General features: G+C 43.9%; 1 protein-coding gene across 1 annotated transcript; it reads left to right on the top strand.

Annotated features, from left to right (window-relative positions):
• Positions 1 to 224: 224 nt before the first annotated feature.
• f7l (coagulation factor VII, like) lies at positions 225 to 16,977 on the top strand (the record flags this gene model as incomplete). The annotated part of the gene is made up of 6 exons (XM_030130504.1): positions 225 to 249; positions 1,136 to 1,249; positions 12,609 to 12,749; positions 13,330 to 13,418; positions 14,894 to 15,014; positions 16,409 to 16,977. Coding segments are annotated over 6 exons (1,038 nt in total), but the record flags the coding sequence as incomplete, so codon positions are not given.
• Positions 16,978 to 20,737: the final 3,760 nt, after the last annotated feature.

The following is a 20,737-nucleotide window of genomic DNA, read 5'->3' as shown; positions in this document are numbered from 1 at the left end:
TACAAAGAACAAACTATAAACACAAAAAAATAAATAAACAAAACCCAATACTCAAACAAACAAAAAACAAATTACAACAACCAACAACAAACAAACAAATAAGCAAACAAACAAACAAACAAACAAGAAACTACCAACACAAACGATAAACAAACAACAACATCTGTCGCTAACATCAGTTCCTTATGTTCTCCTGTTTCTAACGGTTCCTTCTGTTCTTCCAGGAGTCCTTTTGGAGGCGCTACACAGGTACATGTCATTGTTCTTTCTCTGGTTCTGTCTTTTTTCTTTGTCCATCTGAACTCTTTTTCGGTTCCAGCTGGTTCCGTAGTCTAACTATACTCTATTTTCGGTTCCGTGGTCTAACTCAACTCTTTTTTCGGTTCCGTAATCGAACTCAACTCTATTTTTGGTTCCATAGTCTAACTCAACTCTTTTTTAGGTTCCGTAGTCTAACTCAACTCTTTTTTCAGTTCCGTAGTCTAACTCAACTCCTTTTTTTGGTTCCGTAGTCTAACTCAACTCTTTTTTCGGTTCCGTAGTCTAACTCAACTCTTTTTTCGGTTCCATAGTCTAACTCAACTCTTTTTTCGGTTCCTTAGTCTAACTCAACTCTTTTTTCGGTTCCATAGTCTAACTCAACTCTTTTTTCGGTTCCATAGTCTAACTCAACTCTTTTTTCGGTTCCTTAGTCTAACTCAACTCTTTTTTCGGTTCCGTAGTCTAACTCAACTCTTTTTTCGGTTCCTTAGTCTAACTCAACTCTTTTTTCGGTTCCGTAGTCTAACTCAACTCTTTTTTCGGTTCCGTAGTCTAACTCAACTCTTTTTCGGTTCCGTAGTCTAACTCAACTCTTTTTTCGGTTCCGTAGTCTAACTCAACTCTTTTTTCGGTTCCGTAGTCTAACTCAACTCTTTTTTCGGTTCCGTAGTCTAACTCAACTCTTTTTCGGTTCCGTAGTCTAACTCAACTCTTTTTTCGGTTCCGTAGTCTAACTCAACTCTTTTTCGGTTCCGTAGTCTAACTCAACTCTTTTTTCGGTTCCGTAGTCTAACTCAACTCTTTTTCGGTTCCGTAGTCTAACTCAACTCTTTTTTCGGTTCCATAGTCTAACTCAACTCTTTTTCGGTTCCAGCCGGTGACCACTGTTCTCCATCTCCATGTCAGAACGGTGCCACCTGCACTAGCCACGCCTCCTCCTACACCTGTAAATGTGCGCCTGGTTACCATGGACGCAACTGTGACAAAGGTTCGAGCTCCGCCTCCTGTGTTTCTATGGGATTTTTGTTCCATTGCTGTTGTTGACGCTGGTGTTGTTTTTGTTTATTAGGCCCGAGCCGAGTAAAGCCGGCGCAGGGCCTATTGAGTCTGCAGTGGGCGCATGGGGATGGAATCACCAGTGACGCGGTCGCCTTTCGCCACTGTCGCCACTCTCACACATATTCACATTCACGGCACTGAGACCTTTAAGAACATGTACATGACATGTGCACAAACCGCACCTTTAAGAACATGTACATGACATGTGCACAAACCGCACCTTTAAGAACATGTACATGACATGTGCACAAACCGCACCTTTAAGAACATGTACATGACATGTGCACAAACCGCACCTTTAAGAACATGTACATGACATGTGCACAAATCGCATATTTACACCTGCTCAGAATGAATGGGAGTCAATGGGCCACGCCCAGTCGGGGTCAGTCACGTGGGTGTAAGTGCACGACACGTGACCTCTGACCCCACAGACATGTGGGGGAGCTCGAGAGCTTTCAAATAAGGCCAAATACGTGGTTGCCACGGAAACGGCTATATTGTTCTTGCTCAGATTCTTATTTTTCTCAAGCGCTTTGAGCTCAATTTTGACCCTCTGAACATTTACGAAAACTCACCAAATTTTGCCTAAAATTCAGAAGTGCGAGAAATTTAATTTACATATAGGTTTCGCAGAGGTCGGTAAAGAAATGTTGTGGCAGCGCCCCCTTGAAAAGTGGAAATGCATTGCGCCAATGGGAGTGCGTCCAACATAAAGTTTGTTGTAGAGCCACGAAAATCGGTAGACAGATTCATCATGAGGAGAAAAACAAAAAATATTATAATGGCCACGCCCCTAAACCAACCCTTAGTCGGCCATATTGGATTGAAATTTCCAAAATGCTGAGTCAGCGTTTTTGCTGAAGTTGTATTTTAACTATCTCCTACTAAGCCGTTTGGCCGAATGAGCTCAAAATCGGTGTACAGTATCTAGAGAAGTGGGGCATCAAAAGTTAGCCGAATTTTTTGAATCGGCATCACCGTTTTTGTGTGACGAGGTTGCAAACTTTGCGAAGTTTTTTTGAAAATTTACCATCACAAAAATTGCTTCAGCTCAGACATACGAACAGCGATTTGGCTGAAATTTGACTCAGACGTCCATCTCCCAGGCCTACACCCATTTATTAAAAGAAATTGAAATTTCGCACTATAGCGCCCCCTACAAATGTACATTTACAAAAATGACATCAGTTCGGACATACGAACACCGATTTGGCTCAAATTTGACTCAGACATCTGTCTCCAAGGCCTACACCTATTTATCAAAAGAAACTGAAATTTTGCACTACAGCGCCCCCTACAAAAATTTTAAATATTTTTTATTAAAATAGCTTCAGTTCGGACATATGAACACCAATTTGGATCAAATTTGACTCAGACGTCTATCTCCCAGGCCTACACCCATTTATCAGAAAAATTTTAAATTCGGCGCCATAGCGCCCCCTACAATGTTACCTTTACGAAAATTACTTCACGTTAGACATGCGAACACCGAAATTGCCAGTGACGCAGTCGCCTTTCTCCACTGTCGCCACTCTCACACATATTCACATTCACGGCACTGAGACCTTTCCGACGATGTACATGACATGTGCACAAATCGCATATTTACACCTGCTCAGAATGAATGGGAGTCAATGGGACACGCCCACTCGGGGTCAGTCACATGGGTGTAAGTGCACGACACGTGACATCTGACCCCAAAGACATGTGGGGGAGCTCGAGAGCTTTCACATAAAGCCAAATACGTGGTTACCATGGAAACGGCTATATTGTTCTTGCTCAGATTATTATTATTATTATTATTATTATTATTTTTTTTTTTTTTTCTTTCTCCTGCACTTTGAGCTCAATTTTGACCCCCTGAACATTTACGAAAACTCACCAAATTTTGCCCAAAATTCAGAAATGTGCAAAATTGAATTTACATGTAGGTTTCGTAGATGTCGGTAAAGAAATGTTGCTGCAGCGCCCCCTTGAAAAGTGGAAATACATTACGTCAATGGGAGCATGTCCAACATAAAGTTTGCCGTAGAGCCACGAAAATCGGTACACAGATTCATCATGAGGACACAAAAAAAAATATATTATTGTGGCCACGCCCCTAAACCCACCGGAAGTCGGCCATATTGGATTGAAATTTCCAAAATGCTGAGTCAGCATTTTCGCTGACATCATATTTTAACTATCTCCTACTAAGCCATTCGGCCAAATAAGCTCAAAATTGGCATACAGTATCTAGAGAAGTGGGGCATCAAAAGTTAGCCGAATTTTTTGGATTGGTGTCACCATTTTTGTGTGACAACGTCTCAAACTTTGCAAAGTTTCTTCGCAAATTTACCATTACAAAAATTGCTTCAGCTCAGACATACGAACACCGATTTAGCTCAAATTTGAATTCAGTGCTACATCTTGCAGGCCTACCCCCATTCAACAGAAGAAATTTAATTTTAGCTGGATAGCGCCCCCTATAGATTTACTTATACAAAAAATTCTTTAGTTTGGACATACGAAAAAAGATCTGCCTCAGATTTGAATCAGTTGTCAATCTCCCAGGCCTACACCCATTCATCAGAAGACATTGAAATTTGGTGCTAGAGCGCCACCTGCTGAACGATGGGCATACTTCTACTGGACGTGCCTGTGGCGAGGGCCTTTAGATGCCGCTTGCGGCTTTAATTTAATGTTTATTTTTCTTTCTCCTGCGCTTTGAGCTCAAATTTGACCCCCTAAACATTTACGAAAACTCACCAAATTTTGCCTAAAATTCAGAAATGTGCAAAATTGAATTTACATATAGGTTTCGTAGATGTCGGTTAAGAAATGTTGTGACAGCGCCCCCTTGAAAAGTGGAAATACATTACGTCAATGGGAGCTCGTCCAACATAAAGTTTGTCATAGAGCCACGAAAATCGGTACACAGATTCATCATGTGGAGACAAAAAAAAATGTTACTATGGCCACGCCCCTAAACCCACCGGAAGTCGGCCATATTGGATTGAAATTTCCAAAATGCTGAGTCAGCGTTTTCGCTGATGTCGTATTTTAACTATCTCCTACTAAGCCATTTGGCCAAATGAGCTCAAAATTGGCATACAGTATCTAGAGAAGTGGGACATCAAAAGTTAGCCGAATTTTTTGGATTGGTGTCACCATTTTTGTGTGACAACGTCTCAAACTTTGCAAAGTTTCTTCGCAAATTTACCATTACAAAAATTGCTTCAGCTCAGACATACGAACACCGATTTGGCTCAAATTACACTCAGACATCCATCTCCCAGGCCTACACCCATTTATTACAAGAAATTGAAATTTTGCACTATAGCGCCCCCTACAAATGTACATTTACAAAAATGACATCAGTTCGGACATACGAACACCGATTTGGCTCAAATTTGACTCAGACATCTGTCTCCCAGGCCTACACCTATTTATCAAAAGAAACTGAAATTTTGCACTACAGCGCCCCCTACAAAAATTTTTAATATATATGTATATATATATTTTTTTTGAGGCCCGAGCCGAGTAAAGCCGGCGCAGGGCCTATTGAATCTACAGTGGGCGCATGGGGACAAAATTGCCAGTGACGCGGTCGCCTTTCTCCACTGTCGCCACTCTCACACACATTCACATTCACGGCACTAAGACCTTTCCGAAGATGTACATGACATGTGCACAAATCGCATATTTACACCTGCTCAGAATGAATGGAAGTCAATGGGACACGCCCACTCGGGGTCACTCATGTGGGTGTAAGTGCACGACACGTGACATCTGACCCCACAGACATGTGGGGGACCTCAACAGCTTTCAAATAAGGCCAAATACGTGGTTGCCACGGAAACGGCTATATTGTTCTTGCTCAGATTATTATTATTTTTATTATTATTATTATTATTATTATTATTATTTTTAGGCCCGAGCCGAGTAAAGCCAGCGCAGGGCCTATTGAGTCTGCAGTGGGCGCATGGGGACAAAATCGCCAGTGACGCGGTCGCCTTTCTCCACTGTCGCCACTCTCACACATATTCACATTCACGGCACTGAGACCTTTCCGACGATGTACATGACATGTGCACAAATCACATATTTACACCTGCTCAGAATGAATGGAAGTCAATGGGACACGCCCACTCGGGGTCAGTCATGTGGGTGTAAGTGCACGACACGTGACATCTGACCCCACAGACATGTGGGGGAGCTCGAGAGCTTTCACATAAGGCCAAATATGTGGTTGCCATAGAAACGGCTATATTGTTCTTGCTCAGATTCTTACTATTTTTCTTTAATTATTATTATTATTATTATTATTTTCTTCTCCTGCTCTTTGAGCTCAAATTTGACCCCCTGAAAATTTATGAAAACTCACCAAAAGTTGCCCAAAATTCAGAAGTGCGAGAAATTTAATTTACATATAGGTTTCGTAGATGTCGGTAAAGAAATGTTGCGGCAGCGCCCCCTTGAAAAGTGGAAATGCATTACGCCAATGGGAGCGCGTCCAACGTAAAGTTTTTTGTAGAGCCACGAAAATCAGTACACAGATTCATCATGAGGAGACAAACAAAAAATATTATTATGGCCATGCCCCAAAACCAACCCTTTGTCAGCCATATTGGATTGAAATTTCCAAAATGCTGAGTCAGCGTTTTCGCTGACGTCGTATTTTAACTATCTCCTCCTTGGCCGTTTGGCCGAATGAGCTCAAAATCGGTGTACAGTATCAAGAGAAGTGGTGCATCAAAAGTTAGCCGACTTTTTTTGATTGGTGTCACCGTTTTTGTGTGACGACGTCGCAAACTTGGCAAAGTTTCTTTTTGAATTTACCATTACAAAAATTGCTTCAGCTCAGACATACGAACACCGATTTGGCTCAAATTTGACTCAGACGTCTATCTCCCAGGCCTACACCCATTTATTAAAAGAAATTGAAATTTTGCACTATAGCGCCTCCTACAAATGTACATTTACAAAAATGACATCAGTTCGGACATACGAACACCGATTTGGCTCAAATTTGACTCAGACATCTGTCTCCCAGGCCTACACCTATTTGTAAAAAGAAACTGAAATTTTGCACTACAGGACCCTATAAGTTTTTTAAAAATTTTTTTTATTAAAATTGCTTCAGTTCGGACATACGAACACCAATTTGGCTCAAATTTGACTCAGACGTCTATCTCTCAGGCCTACACCCATTTATCAGAAAAATTTGAAATTTGGAGCTATAGCGCCCCCTACAATTTTACCTTTACGAAAATTACTTCACTTCAGACATACGAACACCAATCTGGCTCAAATTTGAATCAGGTGTCAATCTCCCAGGCCTACACCCATTTATCAAAAGAAATTGCAGTTTCGCTGGATAGCGCCCCCCACAAATTTACCGTCACGAAAATTGCATTAATTTGGACATACGAACACTGATTTGGCTCAAATTTGACTCAGTGGTACATCTCGCAGGCCTACACCCATTCAATGGAAGAAATTTGATTTTAGCTGCATAGCGCCGCCTACAGATTTACTTACACAAAAATTTCTTTAGTGTGGACATACGAACATAGATTTGCCTCAAATTTGAATCAGTTGTCAATCTCCCAGGCCTAAACCCACTCATCAGAAGTTATTGAAATTTGCTGCTAGAGCGCCACCTGCTGAACGATGGACATACTTCTACTGGACATGCCCGTGGCGAGGGCCTTTAGATGCCACTTGCGGCTTTAATTATAAAATTTTTTTTTTTGTCTTATTAGGCCCGAGCCGAGTAAAGCCGGCGCAGGGCCTATTGAGTCTGCAGTGGGCGCATGGGGACGAAATCGCCAGTGACGCGGTCACCTTTCGCCACTGTCGCCACTCTCACACATATTCACATTCACGACACTGAGACCTTTCCGACGATGTATATGACGTGCACAAATCGCATATTTACACCTGCTCAGAATGAATGGGAGTCAATGGGACACGCCCACACGGGGTTTGTCACATGGGTGTAAGTGCACGACACGTGACATCTGACCCCACAGACATGTGGGGGACCTCGAGAACTTTCAAAAAAGGGAAAATACGTGGTTGCCATAGAAACGGCTATATTGTTCTTGCTCAGATTATTGTTATTTTTATTATTATTATTATTTTTTTTTTTTTTGTCTTATTTTTCTTTCTCCTGCGCTTTGAGCTCAATTTTGACCCTCTGAATATTTACGAAAACTCACCAAATTTTGCCTAAAATTCAGAAGTGCGAGAAATTTCGCACTATAGCGCCCCCTACAAATGTAAATTTACAAAAATGACATCAGTTCGGACATACGAACACCGATTTGGCTCAAATTTGACTCAGACATCTGTCTCAAAGGCCTACACCTATTTATCAAAAGAAACTGAAATTTTGCAATACAGCGCCCCCTACAAAAATTTTCAATATTTTTTATTAAAATAGCTTCAGTTCGGACATACGAACACCAATTTGGCTCAAATTTGACTCAGACGTCTATCTCCCAGGCCTACACCCATTTATTAAAAGAAATTGAAATTTTGCACTATAGCGCCCCCTACAAATGTATATTTACAAAAATGACATCAGTTCGGACATACGAACACCGATTTGGCTCAAATTTGACTCAGACATCTGTCTCAAAGGCCTACACCTATTTATCAAAAGAAACTGAAATTTTGCAATACAGCGCCCCCTACAAAAATTTTCAATATTTTTTATTAAAATAGCTTCAGTTCGGACATACAAACACCAATTTGGCTCAAATTTGACTCAGACATCTATCTCCCAGGCCTACACCCATTTATCAGAAAAATTTTAAATTCGGCGCCATAGCGCCCCCTACAATGTTACCTTTACGAAAATTACTTCACGTTAGACATGCGAACACCAATTTGGCTGAAATTTGAATCAGTTGTCAATCTCCCAGGCCTACACCCATTTATCAAAAGAAATTGCCACTTCGCTCAGGAGCGCCCCCTACAAATTTACCTTCACGAAAATTGCATTAATTCAGACATACAAACACCGATTTGGCTCAAATTTGACTCAGTGGTACATCTCGCAGGCCTACACCCATTCAAAGGAAGACATTTAATTTCAGCTGCATAGCACCCCCTACAGATTTACTTATACAAAAAATCCTTTAGTTCGGACATAAAAACAAAGATCTGCCTCAAATTTGAATCAGTTGTCAATCTCCCAGGCCTACACCCATTCATCAGAAGACACTGAAATTTGCTGCTAGAGCGCCACCTGCTGAACGACGGACATACTTCTACTGGACGTGCCCGTGGCGAGGGCCTTTAGATGCCGCTTGCGGCTTTAATTTTCTTCTCCTGCTCTTTGAGCTCAAATTTGACCCCCTAAACATTTACGAAAACTCACCAAATTTTGCCCAAAATTCAGAAGTGCGAGAAATTGAATTTACATGTAGGTTTCGTAGATGTCGGTAAAGAAATGTTGCCGCAGTGCCCCCTTGAAAAATGGAAATGCATTACGCCAATGGGAGCACGTCCAACGTAAAGTTTGTTGTAGAGCCACGAAAATCGGTACATAGATTCATCATGAGGAGACAAACAAAAAATATTATAATGGCCACACCCCAAAACCATCCCTTAGTCGGCCATATTGGATTGAAATTTCCAAAATGCTGAGTCAGCGTTTTCGCTAACGTCGTATTTTAACTATCTCCTCCTTGGCCGTTTGGCCAAATGAGCTCAAAATCGGTGTACAGTATCTAGAGAAGTGGGGCATCAAAAGTTAGCCGATTTTTTTGGATAGGTGTCACCGTTTTTGTGTTACGACGTCGCAAACTTTGCAAAGTTTCTTAGTGAATTTACAATTACAAAAATTGCTTCATCTTAGACATACAAACACCGATTTGGCTCAAATTTGAAGGAGTCATCTATCTCCCAGGCCTACACTTATTCATTAGAAGAAATTGAAATTTTGCACTATAGCACCCCCTACAAATGTACATTTACAAAAATGACATCAGTTCGGACATACGAACACCGATTTGGCTCAAATTTGACTCAGACATTAGTCTCCCAGGCCTACACCTATTTGTAAAAAGAAACTGAAATTTTGCACTACAGCGCCCCCTACAAGTTTTTAAAAATTATTTTATTAAAATTGCTTCAGTTCGGACACATGAACACTGATTTGGCTCAAATTTGACTCAGACGGCTATCGCCCAGACTTACACCCATTTATCAGAAAAATGTTACATTTGGTGCTATAGCACCCCCTACAACTTTACCTTTACGAAAATTACTTTACTTCACACATACAAACACCAATTTGGCTCAAATTTGAATCAGTTGTCAATCTCCCAGGCCTACACCCATTTATCAAAAGAAATTTCCATTTTGCTCACTAGCGCCCCCTACAAATTTACCTTCACGAAAATTGCATTACTTCAGACATACGACCACCGATTTGGCTCAAATTTGACTCAGTGGTACATCTCACAGGCCTACACCCATTCAATGGAAGAAATTTAGTTTTAGTTGCATAGCGCCCCCTACAGATTTACTTATACAAAAATTTCCTTATTTCGGACATACGAGCAATGATTTCCCTCAAATTTGAATGAGTTGTCAATCTCTCAGGCCTACACCCATTCATCAGAAGAAACTGAAATTTGGTGCTAGAGCGCCACCTGCTGAACGATGGGCATACTTCCACTGGACGTGCCCTTGGCGAGGGCCTTTAGATGCCGGTTGCGGCTTTAATTATTATTTTTTAGGCCCGAGCCGAGTAAAGCCAGCCCAGGGCCTATTGAGTCTGCAGTGGGCGCATGGGGACGAAATCGCCAGTGACGTGGTCGCCTTTCGCCACTGTCGCCACTCTCACACATATTCACATTCACGGCGCTGAGACCTTTCCGACGATGTATATGACGTGCACAAATCGCATATTTACACCTGCTCAGAATGAATGGGAGTCAATGGGACACGCCCACTCGGGGTCAGTCACATGTGTGTAAGTGCACGACACATGACATCTCACCCCACACACATGTGGGGGAGCTCGAGAACTTTCAAAAAAGGGCAAATACGTGGTTGCCATAGAAACGACTATATTGTTCTTGCTCAGATTCTTATTTTTTTTATTTTTATTTATTTATTTTTTTTGTTTTATTTTTCTTTCTCCTGCGCTTTGAGCTCAATTTTGACCCTCTGAACATTTACGAAAACTCACCAAATTTTGCCTAAAATTCAGAAGTGTGAGAAATTGAATTTACATATAGGTTTCGTAGATGTCGGTAAAGAAATGTTGCGGCAGCGCCCCCTTGAAAAGTGGAAATACATTGCGCCAATGGGAGCGCGTCCAACATAAAGTTAGTCGTAGAGCCACGAAAATCGGTAGACAGATTCATCATGAGGAGACAAACAAAAAATATTATTATGGCCACGCCCCTAAACCAACCCTTAGTCGGCCATATTGGATTGAAATTTCCAAAATGCTGAGTCAGCGTTTTCGCTGAAGTTGTATTTTAACTATCTCCTACTAAGCCGTTTGGCCGAATGAGCTCAAAATCGGTGTACAGTATCTAGAGAAGTGGGGCATCAAAAGTTAGCCGAATTTTTTGGATTGGTGTCACCGTTTTTGTGTGACAACGTCGAAAACTTTGCAAAGTTTCTTTTTGAATTTACCATTACAAAAATTGCTTCAGCTCAGACATACAAACACCGATTTGGCTCAAATTACACTCATACGTCCATCTCCCAGGCCTACACCCATTTGTTAAAAGAATTTTAAATTTTGCACTATAGCGCCCCCTACAAATGTACATTTACAAAAATGACATCAGTTCAGAGAAAAGAAAACAGATTTGGCTCAAATTTGACTCAGACATCTGTCTCCCAGGCCTAGACCTACTTGTCAAAAGAAACTGAAATTTCACACTACAGCGCCCCCTACAAGTTTTTTTTTTTAATTTTTTTTATTAAAATTGCTTCACTTCAGACATACGAACACCAGTTTGGCTCAAATTTGAATCAGTTGTCAATATCCCAGGCCTTCACCCATTCATCAGAAGAAACTGAAATTAGGTGCTAGAGCGCCACCTGTTGAACGATGTGCATACTTCCACTGGACGTGCCCTTGGGGAGGGCCTTTAGATGCCGCTTGCGGCTTTAATTTTTTTCCTTTTGTCTTATTTTTCCTTCTCCTGCGCTTTGAGGTCAATTTTGACATCCTTAACATTTACGAAAACTCACCAAATTTTGCACAAAATTCAGAAGTGCGAGAAATTGAACTTACATATAGGTTTCGTAGATGTCAGTAAAGAAATGTTGCTGCAGCGCCCCCTTGAAAAGTGGAAATGCATTGTGCCAATGGGAGCGCGTCCAACATAAAGTTTGTCGTAGAGTCACAAAAATCGGTACAAAGATTCATCATGAGGAGACAAACAAAAAATATTATTATGGCCACGCCCCAAAACCAACCCTTAGTCGGCCATATTGGATTGAAATTTCCAAAATGCTGAGTCAGCGTTTTCGCTGACGTATTTTAACTATCTCCTACTAAGCCGTTTGGACAAATGAGCTCAAAATCGGTGTACAGTATCTAGAGAAGTGGGTTAGCCGAATTTTTGAGTCGGTGTCACCGTTTTTGTGCGACGAGGTTGCAAACTTTGCAAAGTTTTTTCAAAACTTTACCATTACAAAAATTGCTTCAGCTTAGACATACAAACACCGATTTGGCTGAAATTTGACTCAGACATCAGTCTCCAAGGCCTACAGCCATTTATCAAAAGAAACTGAAATTTTGCACTATAGCGCCCCCTACAAATGTACATTTACAAAAATGACAGTTCGGACATACGAACACCGATTTGGCTCAAATTTGACTCAGACGTCTGTCTCCCAGGCCTACACCTGTTTATCAAAAGAAATTGCCATTGCGCTCAATAGCGCCCCCTACAAATTTACCTTCACGAAAATTGCATTAATTCAGACATACAAACACCGATTTGGCTCAAATTTGACTCAGTGGTACATCTCGCAGGCCTACACCCATTCAATGGAAGAAATTTAATTTTAGCTGCATAGCGCCCCCTACAGATTTACTTATACTAAAATTTCTTTAGTTTGGACATAAGAACAAAGATTTCCCTCAAATTTGAATCAGTTGTCAATCTCCCAGGCCTACACCCATTCATCAGAAGACATTGAAATTTGGTGCTAGAGCGCCACCTGCTGAACGATGGACATACTTCTACTGGATGTGCCCGTGGTGAGGGCCTTTAGATGCCGCTTGCGGCTTTAATTTTTGTTTGTTCTCCCAGTGCGTCTGATGCACGGTGGCTGTCGTCATAGAAACGGAGGCTGCGAACATTTCTGCAGCGAGTTCTCCCACCGCCGCCACGCCTGCACCTGCGCACCAGGGTACCACCTGGACCTGGACAACAGCACCTGCACACCTGAGGGTCAGAGGGGGAGGGGCTTAGGGTCGGGGCGTGGGGTGGGGGGTACCTGAAGGTCAGAGGGGGAGGGGCTGAGTGTTGGGGGGGGGGGTACCTGAGGGTCAGAGGTCACGGCTCCATGGGGGGGGGGGGGGGGGGGGGGGTCTGTTTTCTGTTTGCCTACTTTAATGGATGAGGAAAAACTCCTGATGGTGCATTCAAGTGCACCTTGTAAACTACCACCATAATGTTTACAGTGATTTGATCTGGAAAAGGGTTTTCATAAAACCTCCAACAGTTCATGAATGTTTCAGACACAAAATACAAAAAAGGCCTTAAAAAGGTGGACATAGATGAGGATGTGGGTTATGGTGTCGACAGGTGGGGGGGCAGTTTAATTTAAGTCAGTAACTGGGGTGTTGGGGTGGGACCAGGGAGGGTCCCATAGTGTTCTGTGGGTATCTGCCACCACCCCACACCCAGACTGCACGGGTCCAAAAAGTAATTTAAAATAATAAATAAATAAATAAATAAATAAATGAATGAATGAATGAATGAATGAATGAATAAGTGTGTGTTTGACTCCTGTCTCTCTTGTGTCCAGACCCGGTCCCCTGTGGTAGACCACTGGTCCACTTCAGCCCCAGAGTCATCAACGGACACATCTGTCCAAAAGGACACTGTCCATGGCAGGTCTGAGCACTGTCACATGACCCACTGTCACATGACCCACTGTCACATGACCCACTGTCACATGACCCACGGTCACATGACCCAGTCACATGACCCACTGTTAGTGTGCACTAGAGAGTACGTCCTAACTGACCCAGTTCCTCTTTGGTTCTCCTCTTTGTTCTCCTCTTTGGTTCTCCTCTTGGTCCTCCTCTTTGGTCCTCCTCTTGGTTCTCCTCTTTGGTTCTCCTTTTTGTTCTCCTCTTGGTTCTCCTCTTTGGTTCTCCTCTTTGGTCCTCCTCTTGGTCCTCCTCTTTGGTTCTCCTCTTTGGTTCTCCTCTTTGTTCTACTCTTGGTCCTCCTCTTTGGTTCTCCTCTTTGTTCTACTCTTGGTTCTCCTCTTTGGTTCTCCTCTTTGGTTTTCCTCTTTGGTTTTCCTCTTTGGTCCTCCTCTTTGGTTCTCTTTGGTTCTCCTCTTTGGTCCTCCTCTTTGGTGCTCCTCTTTGGTTCTCCTCTTTGGTTCTTCTCTTTGGTCCACCTCTTTGGTTCTCCTCTTTGGTCCTCCGCTTGGTTCTCCTCTTTGGTTCTCCTTCTTGGTTCTCCTCTTTGGTTCTCCTCTTTGGTCCTCCTCTTTGGTTCTCCTCTTTGGTTCTCCTCTTTGGTCCGCCTCTTTGGTTCTCCTCTTTGGTCCTCCTCTTTGGTTCTCCTCTTTGGTCCTCCTCTTTGGTCCTCCTCTTTGGTCCTCCTCTTTTGTCCTCCTCTTTGGTCCTCCTCTTTTGTCCTCCTCTTGGTTCTCCTCTTTGGTCCTCCTCTTGGTTCTCCTCTTTGGTCCTCCTCTTTGGTTCTCTTTGGTTCTCCTCTTTGGTTCTCCTCTTTTGTCCTCCTCTTTGGTTCTTCTTCTTGGTTCTCCTCTTTGGTTCTCCTCTTTGGTCCTCCTCTTTGGTCCTCCTCTTTGGTTCTCCTCTTTGGTCCTCCTCTTGGTTCTCCTCTTTGGTTCTCCTCTTTGATCCTCCTCTTGGTTCTCCTATTTGGTCCTCCTATTTGGTTTTCCTCTTTGGTCCTCCTCTTTGGTCCTCCTCTTTTGTTCTCCTCTTTGGTCCTCCTCTTGGTTCTCCTCTTGGTCCTCCTCTTTGGTTCTCCTCTTTGGTTCTCCTCTTTGGTGCTCCTCTTTGGTTCTCCTCTTTGGTCCTCCTCTTTTGTTCTCCTCTTTGGTCCTCCTCTTGGTTCTCCTCTTGGTCCTCCTCTTTGGTTCTACTCTTTGGTCCACCTCTTTGGTTGTCCTCTTTGGTCCTCCGCTTGGTTCTCCTCTTTGGTTCTCCTCTTTGGTTCTGCTCTTTGGTCCTCCGCTTGGTTCTCCTCTTTGGTTCTCCTCTTTGGTCCTCCTCTTGGCTCTCCTATTTGGTCCTCCTCTTGGTTCTCCTCTTTGGTCCTCCTCTTGGTTCTCCTCTTGGTCCTCCTCTTTGGTTCTCCTCTTGGTTCTCCTCTGGGTTCTCCAGGCGCTCCTGTCGGAGAACCACCAGTACATCTGTGGTGCCATCGTGCTGTCTCCCAGGTGGATGCTCACTGCTGCTCACTGCGTCTCCTCTAAACCCTCGGCTGTCTTCCACGTCACTGTCGGTAAAACTCTGCAAAGTGGATCCACTTCTGAACCACGGTTCTGGGATCAGTTTAAGGAATGAACCCTAGAACAAATGGGACTGAGCCAGACCTCCTGCAAGGTGGGCAGGTGGACCAGACCTCCTGCAGGGTGGGAAGGTGGACCAGACCTCCTGCAGGGTGGGCAGGTGGACCAGACCTCCTGCAGGGTGGGTAGGTGGACCAGACCTCCTGCAGGGTGGGTAGGTGGACCAGACCTCCTGCAGGGTGGGCAGGTGGACCAGACCTCCTACAGGGTGGGCAGGGTGGGCAGGTGGACCAGACCTCCTGCAGGGTGGGTAGGTGGACCAGACCTCCTGCAGGGTGGGTAGGTGGACCAGACCTCCTGCAGGGTGGGTAGGTGGACCAGACCTCCTGCAGGGTGGGCAGGTGGACCAGACCTCCTGCAGGGTGGGCAGGTGGACCAGACCTCCTGCAGGGTGGGCAGGTGCAGTCGTTGTCCAGATGTGAGTCAAGCTTAGGTCTAGGTCATTGGTCCAGAGAACTCGGTGGAACCCTCAGGGTCTTCTGCCGGTACATTCAGTGACATCTTAGACAACATGTTGGCTGAAGGTTCCAACGTGGACACTGGCCTCCAGGGGCCCAGGGAAAGCCTGGACTAGAACCAGGCCCAGGTCCTCCAGACCCTGAAGGAGATTGTCAGATCCCTGATGGACGGTGTGTCCAAACTCAGACTGAGCCGGTCCATTCTGGATCTCTAGTCTCACAGCACGAGGGACCACCGGGTCATCTCTGGTTTGCACTAGTGGAACCTCTGACCCTGTTCCAGGTCTTTGGTCCTTTACACTAGTGGAACCTCAGACCCTGTTCCAGGTCTTTGGTCCTTTACACTAGTGGAACCTCAGACCCTTTTCCAGGTCTTGGGTCCTTTACACTAGTGGAACCTCAGACCCTGTTCCAGGTCTTGGGTCCTTTACACTAGTGGAACCTCAGACCCTGTTCCAGGTCTTTGGTCCTTTACACTAGTGGAACCTCAGACCCTGTTCCAGGTCTTTGGTCCTTTACACTAGTGGAACCTCAGACCCTTTTCCAGGTCTTGGGTCCTTTACACTAGTGGAACCTCAGACCCTGTTCCAGGTCTTGGGTCCTTTACACTAGTGGAACCTCAGACCCTGTTCCAGGTCTTTGGTCCTTTACACTAGTGGAACCTCTGACCCTGTTCCAGGTCTTGGGTCCTTTACACTAGTGGAACCTCAGACCCTGTTCCAGGTCTTTGGTCCTTTACACTAGGGTTAGAACCAAAAATGCGATAAAGAACCGACTCCATTTGTTCTAGAGTTTCTTCCCAAACAGAACCGATAGTGGAACCTCAGCCTCAGACCCTGGACTGAACTAGACCTTCTGTTCTTTTAAAGGTGAACACGACCGCAACCAGGACGAGAAGACGGAGCAGAAGAGGCGGGTGGACCGAGTCCTGATCCACCCCGGGTACAACCAGTCCAGCTCCGACAGCGACCTGGCCCTGCTCCGGCTCTACCACCCGGTCAAACTGGGCCGTTACGTGGTCCCCATCTGCCTGCCGGCCCGGAACAGCACGGCCACCCGGACCCTGGCCACCGTGCGCCTGTCCACCGTGTCGGGGTGGGGTCGCCTGGCGGTCCACGGCTCCGCCTCCGACCTCCTGCAGCGCCTGGAGATCCCCAGGGTTCCGCTGCAGGAGTGTCGCCTGCACACCCGCCTCAACATCACCAGGAACATGCTCTGCGCCGGTGTCAAGGCCGGAGGGAAGGACTCCTGCGAGGGCGACAGTGGCGGTCCGCTGGTCACCAAGTACCGCAAGACCTGGTTCCTGACGGGCGTGGTCAGCTGGGGCAAAGGCTGCGCCCACGCCAACATGTACGGCGTCTACACCAAGGTCAGCAACTTCCTGTCCTGGATCGAACGCACCATGTCCACCCCGTAAGACCACCAGGACCGGACCACCTGGACCGGACCCCAGCCAACATGGACAGACCCCCATGAAGGTTCGTCACATCCGCAAACGTGGATCCGACCGATGAAAGATCAAATATCAGCTACAATTGAAACGATCCAGTTGAAACCGTCCGATCTGAAACGGATTCTGTCGCAGGTGGACGAATTAATGTAAGTTTTAATGGATGAAATAATAATAAATAAAAGATATGAACAGAAGGTGTCTATATATGATCACTCAGCTCAAGTTCTGTTGTTTCCTGGATTCAATGTCGATGTAAACGGTTCAACTGAATAAATGTCATTCATTGTCAAAAAACATGAGTTTGGACCTGATTCAGTGTGTTTGACTGAAACTGAAACACATGTGGTCCCCTTAAACCCCTGAACCTGAGGACCCAGGTTCCCCTAAAACCCCTGAACCTGAGGACCCAGGTTCCCCTAAAACCCCTGAACCTGAGGACCCAGGTTTCCCTTAAACCCCTGAACCTGAGGACCCAGGTTTCCCTTAGGGTTAGGGTTACCTTTAGGGTTACCTTAAGGGTTAGGGTCAAAGTTACCCTTAGAGTTAGGCTTACCCTTGAGATGAGAGTTACCCTTAGGGTTAGCAGTTACCCTTAGGGTTAGAGTTATCCTTAGGGTTAGGAGTTACCCTTAGGGTAAGAGTTATCCTTAGGGTTAGGAGTTACCCTTAGGATTAGGAGTTACCCTTAGGGTAAGAATTATCCTTAGGGTAAGGAGTTACCCTTAGGGTTAGAGTTATCATTAGGGTTAGAGTTATCATTAGGGTAAGAGTTATCATTAGGGTTAGAGTTACTCTTAGGGTTAGAGTTATCATTAGGGTTAGAGTTATCATTAGGGTTAGAGTTACCCTTAGGGTTAGAGTTATCATTAGGGTTCAAGTTATCCTTAAGGTTAGAGTTATCCTTAGGGTTAGGAGTTACCATTAGGGTTTAGAGTTACCCTTAGGGTTAGAGTTATCATTAGGGTTAGAGTTACCCTTAGGGTTAGAGTTACTCTTAGGGTTAGAGTTATCATTAGGGTTAGAGTTATCATTAGGGTTTAGAGTTACCCTTAGGGTTAGAGTTATCATTAGGGTTAGAGTTATCCTTAGGGTTAGAGTTATCATTAGGGTTCGAGTTATCCTTAAGGTTAGAGTTATCCTTAGGGTTAGAAGTTACCCTTAGGGCTAGAATTATCATTAGGGTAGGAGTTATCCTTAGGGTTAGAGTTACCCTTAGTGTAAGAGTTATCATTAGGGTAAGAGTTATCCTTAGGGTTAGATTTACCCTTAGGGTTAGAGTTATCCTTAGGGTCAGGAGTTACCCTTAGGGTTAGAGTTATCATTAGGGTTAGAGTTATCCTTAGGGTTAGAATTACCCTTAGGGTTAGATTTATCCTTAGGGTTAGGAGTTACCCTTAGGGTTAGAGTTATCATTAGGGTTAGAGTTACCCTTAGGGTAAGAGTTACCCTTAGGGCTAGGAGTTACCCTTAGGGTTAGCATTATCCTTGGGGTTAGAGTTATTCTTAGGGTTAGGAGTTACCCTTAGGGTTAGGAGTTACTCTTAGGGTTAGAGTTATCATTAGGGTTAGAGTTATCATTAGGGTAAGAGTTACCCTTAGGGTTAGAGTTACCCTTAGGGTTAGAGTTACCATTAGGGTTAGAGTTATCATTAGGGTTAGAGTTACCCTTAGGGTTAGAGTTATCCTTAGGGTTAGAGTTACCATTAGGGTTAGAGTTATCCTTAGGGTTAGAGTTATCCTTAGGGTTTAGAGTTACCTTTAGGGTTAGAGTTACCTTAGGGTTAGAGTTATCCTTAGGGTTAGAGTTACCTTAGGGTTAGGAGTTACCCTTAGGGTTAGAGTTATCATTAGGGTTAGAGTTATCCTTAGGGTTAGAGTTACCCTTAGGGTTAGAGTTACCCTTAGGGTTAGAGTTATCCTTAGGGTTAGAGTTACCCTTAGGGTTAGAGTTACCCTTAGGGTTAGAGTTATCCTTAGGGTTAGAGTTATCCTTAGGGTTAGAGTTATCCTTAGGGTTAGAGTTATCCTTAGGGTTAGAGTTATCCTTAGGGTTAGAGTTACCCTTAGGGTTAGAGTTACCCTTAGGGTAAGAGTTACCCTTAGGGTTAGGAGTTACCCTTAGGGTTAGAGTTATCATTAGGGTTAGAGTTACCCTTAGGGTTAGGAGTTACCCTTAGGGTTAGAGTTATCCTTAGGGTTAGAGTTACCCTTAGGGTTAGGAGTTACCCTTAGGGTTAGAGTTATCATTAGGGTTAGAGTTATCATTAGGGTTAGAGTTATCATCAGGGTTAGACTTACCCTTAGGGTTAGAGTTATCCTTAGGGTTAGAGTTACCCTTAGGGTTAGAGTTACCCTTAGGGTTAGAGTTATCATTAGGGTTAGAGTTATCATTAGGGTTAGAGTTATCATTAGGGTTAGAATTACCCTTAGGGTAAGAGTTACCCTTAGGGTTAGGAGTTACCCTTAGGGTTAGAGTTATCATTAGGGTTAGAATTATCATTAGGGTTAGAGTTATCATTAGAGTTAGAGTTATCATTAGGGCTAGAGTTATCATTAGTGTTAGAGTTATCCTTAGGGTTAGAGTTATCCTTAGGGTTAGAGTTATCCTTAGGGTTAGAGTTACCCTTAGGGTTAGAGTTACCCTTAGGGTTAGAGTTATCATTAGGGTTAGAGTTATCCTTAGGGTTAGAGTTATCATTAGGGTAAGAGTTATCATTAGGGTTAGAGTTACCCTTAGGGTAAGAGTTATCATTAGGGTAAGAGTTATCCTTAGGGTTAGAGTTACCCTTAGGGTAAGAGTTACCCTTAGGGTTAGAGTTATCATTAGGGTTAGGAGTTACCCTTAGGGTTAGAGTTATCCTTAGGGTCAGGAGTTACCCTTAGGGTTAGAGTTATCATTAGGGTTAGAGTTACCCTTAGGGTTAGAGTTACCCTTAGGGCTAGGAGTTACCCTTAGGGTTAGAGTTATCCTTAGGGTTAGAGTTATCCTTAGGGTTACAGTTATCCTTAGGGTTAGGTGTTACCCTTATGGTTAGGAGTTTCCCTTAGGGTTAGAGTTATCATTAGGGTTAGAGTTATCATTAGGGTAAGAGTTATCCTTAGGGTTAGAGTTACCCTTAGGGTCAGAGTTACCCTTAGGGTTAGGGTTACAGTTACCCTTAGGGTTAGAGTTATCATTAGGGTAAGAGTTATCATTAGGGTTAGGAGTTACCCTTAGGGTTAGGAGTTACCCTTAGGGTTAGAGTTATCCTTAGGGTTAGAGTTATCATTAGGGTTAGAGTTATCATTAGGGTTAGAGTTACCCTCAGGGTTTAGAGTTACCCTTAGAGTTAGAGTTATCATTAGGGTTAGAGTTATCCTTAGGCTTAGAGTTACCCTTAGGGTTAGAGTTATCATTAGGGTTAGAGTTATCATTAGGGTTAGAGTTATCCTTAGGGTTAGGAGTTACCCTTAGGATTAGGAGTTACCCTTACGGTAAAAATTATCCTTAGGGTTAGGAGTTACCCTTAGGGTAAGAGTTATCCTTAGGGTTAGAGTTATCCTTAGGGTTAGAGTTACCCTTAGTGTTAGGAGTTACCCTTAGGGTTAGAGTTATCATTAAGGTTAGAGTTACCCTTAGGGTTAGAGTTACCCTTAGGGCTAGGAGTTACCCTTAGGGTTAGAGTTATCCTTAGGGTTAGAGTTATCCTTAGGTTTAGGAGTTACCCTTAGGGTTAGAGTTATCATTAGGGTAAGAGTTATCCTT

The sequence above is a fragment of the Sphaeramia orbicularis genome, unplaced genomic scaffold, assembly GCF_902148855.1.
Source record: "Sphaeramia orbicularis unplaced genomic scaffold, fSphaOr1.1, whole genome shotgun sequence".
Classification (NCBI taxonomy): domain Eukaryota; kingdom Metazoa; phylum Chordata; class Actinopteri; order Kurtiformes; family Apogonidae; genus Sphaeramia; species Sphaeramia orbicularis.
The sequence above is the reverse complement of the archived record's forward strand: the minus strand, read 5'-3'. Positions and strand labels throughout refer to the sequence as shown.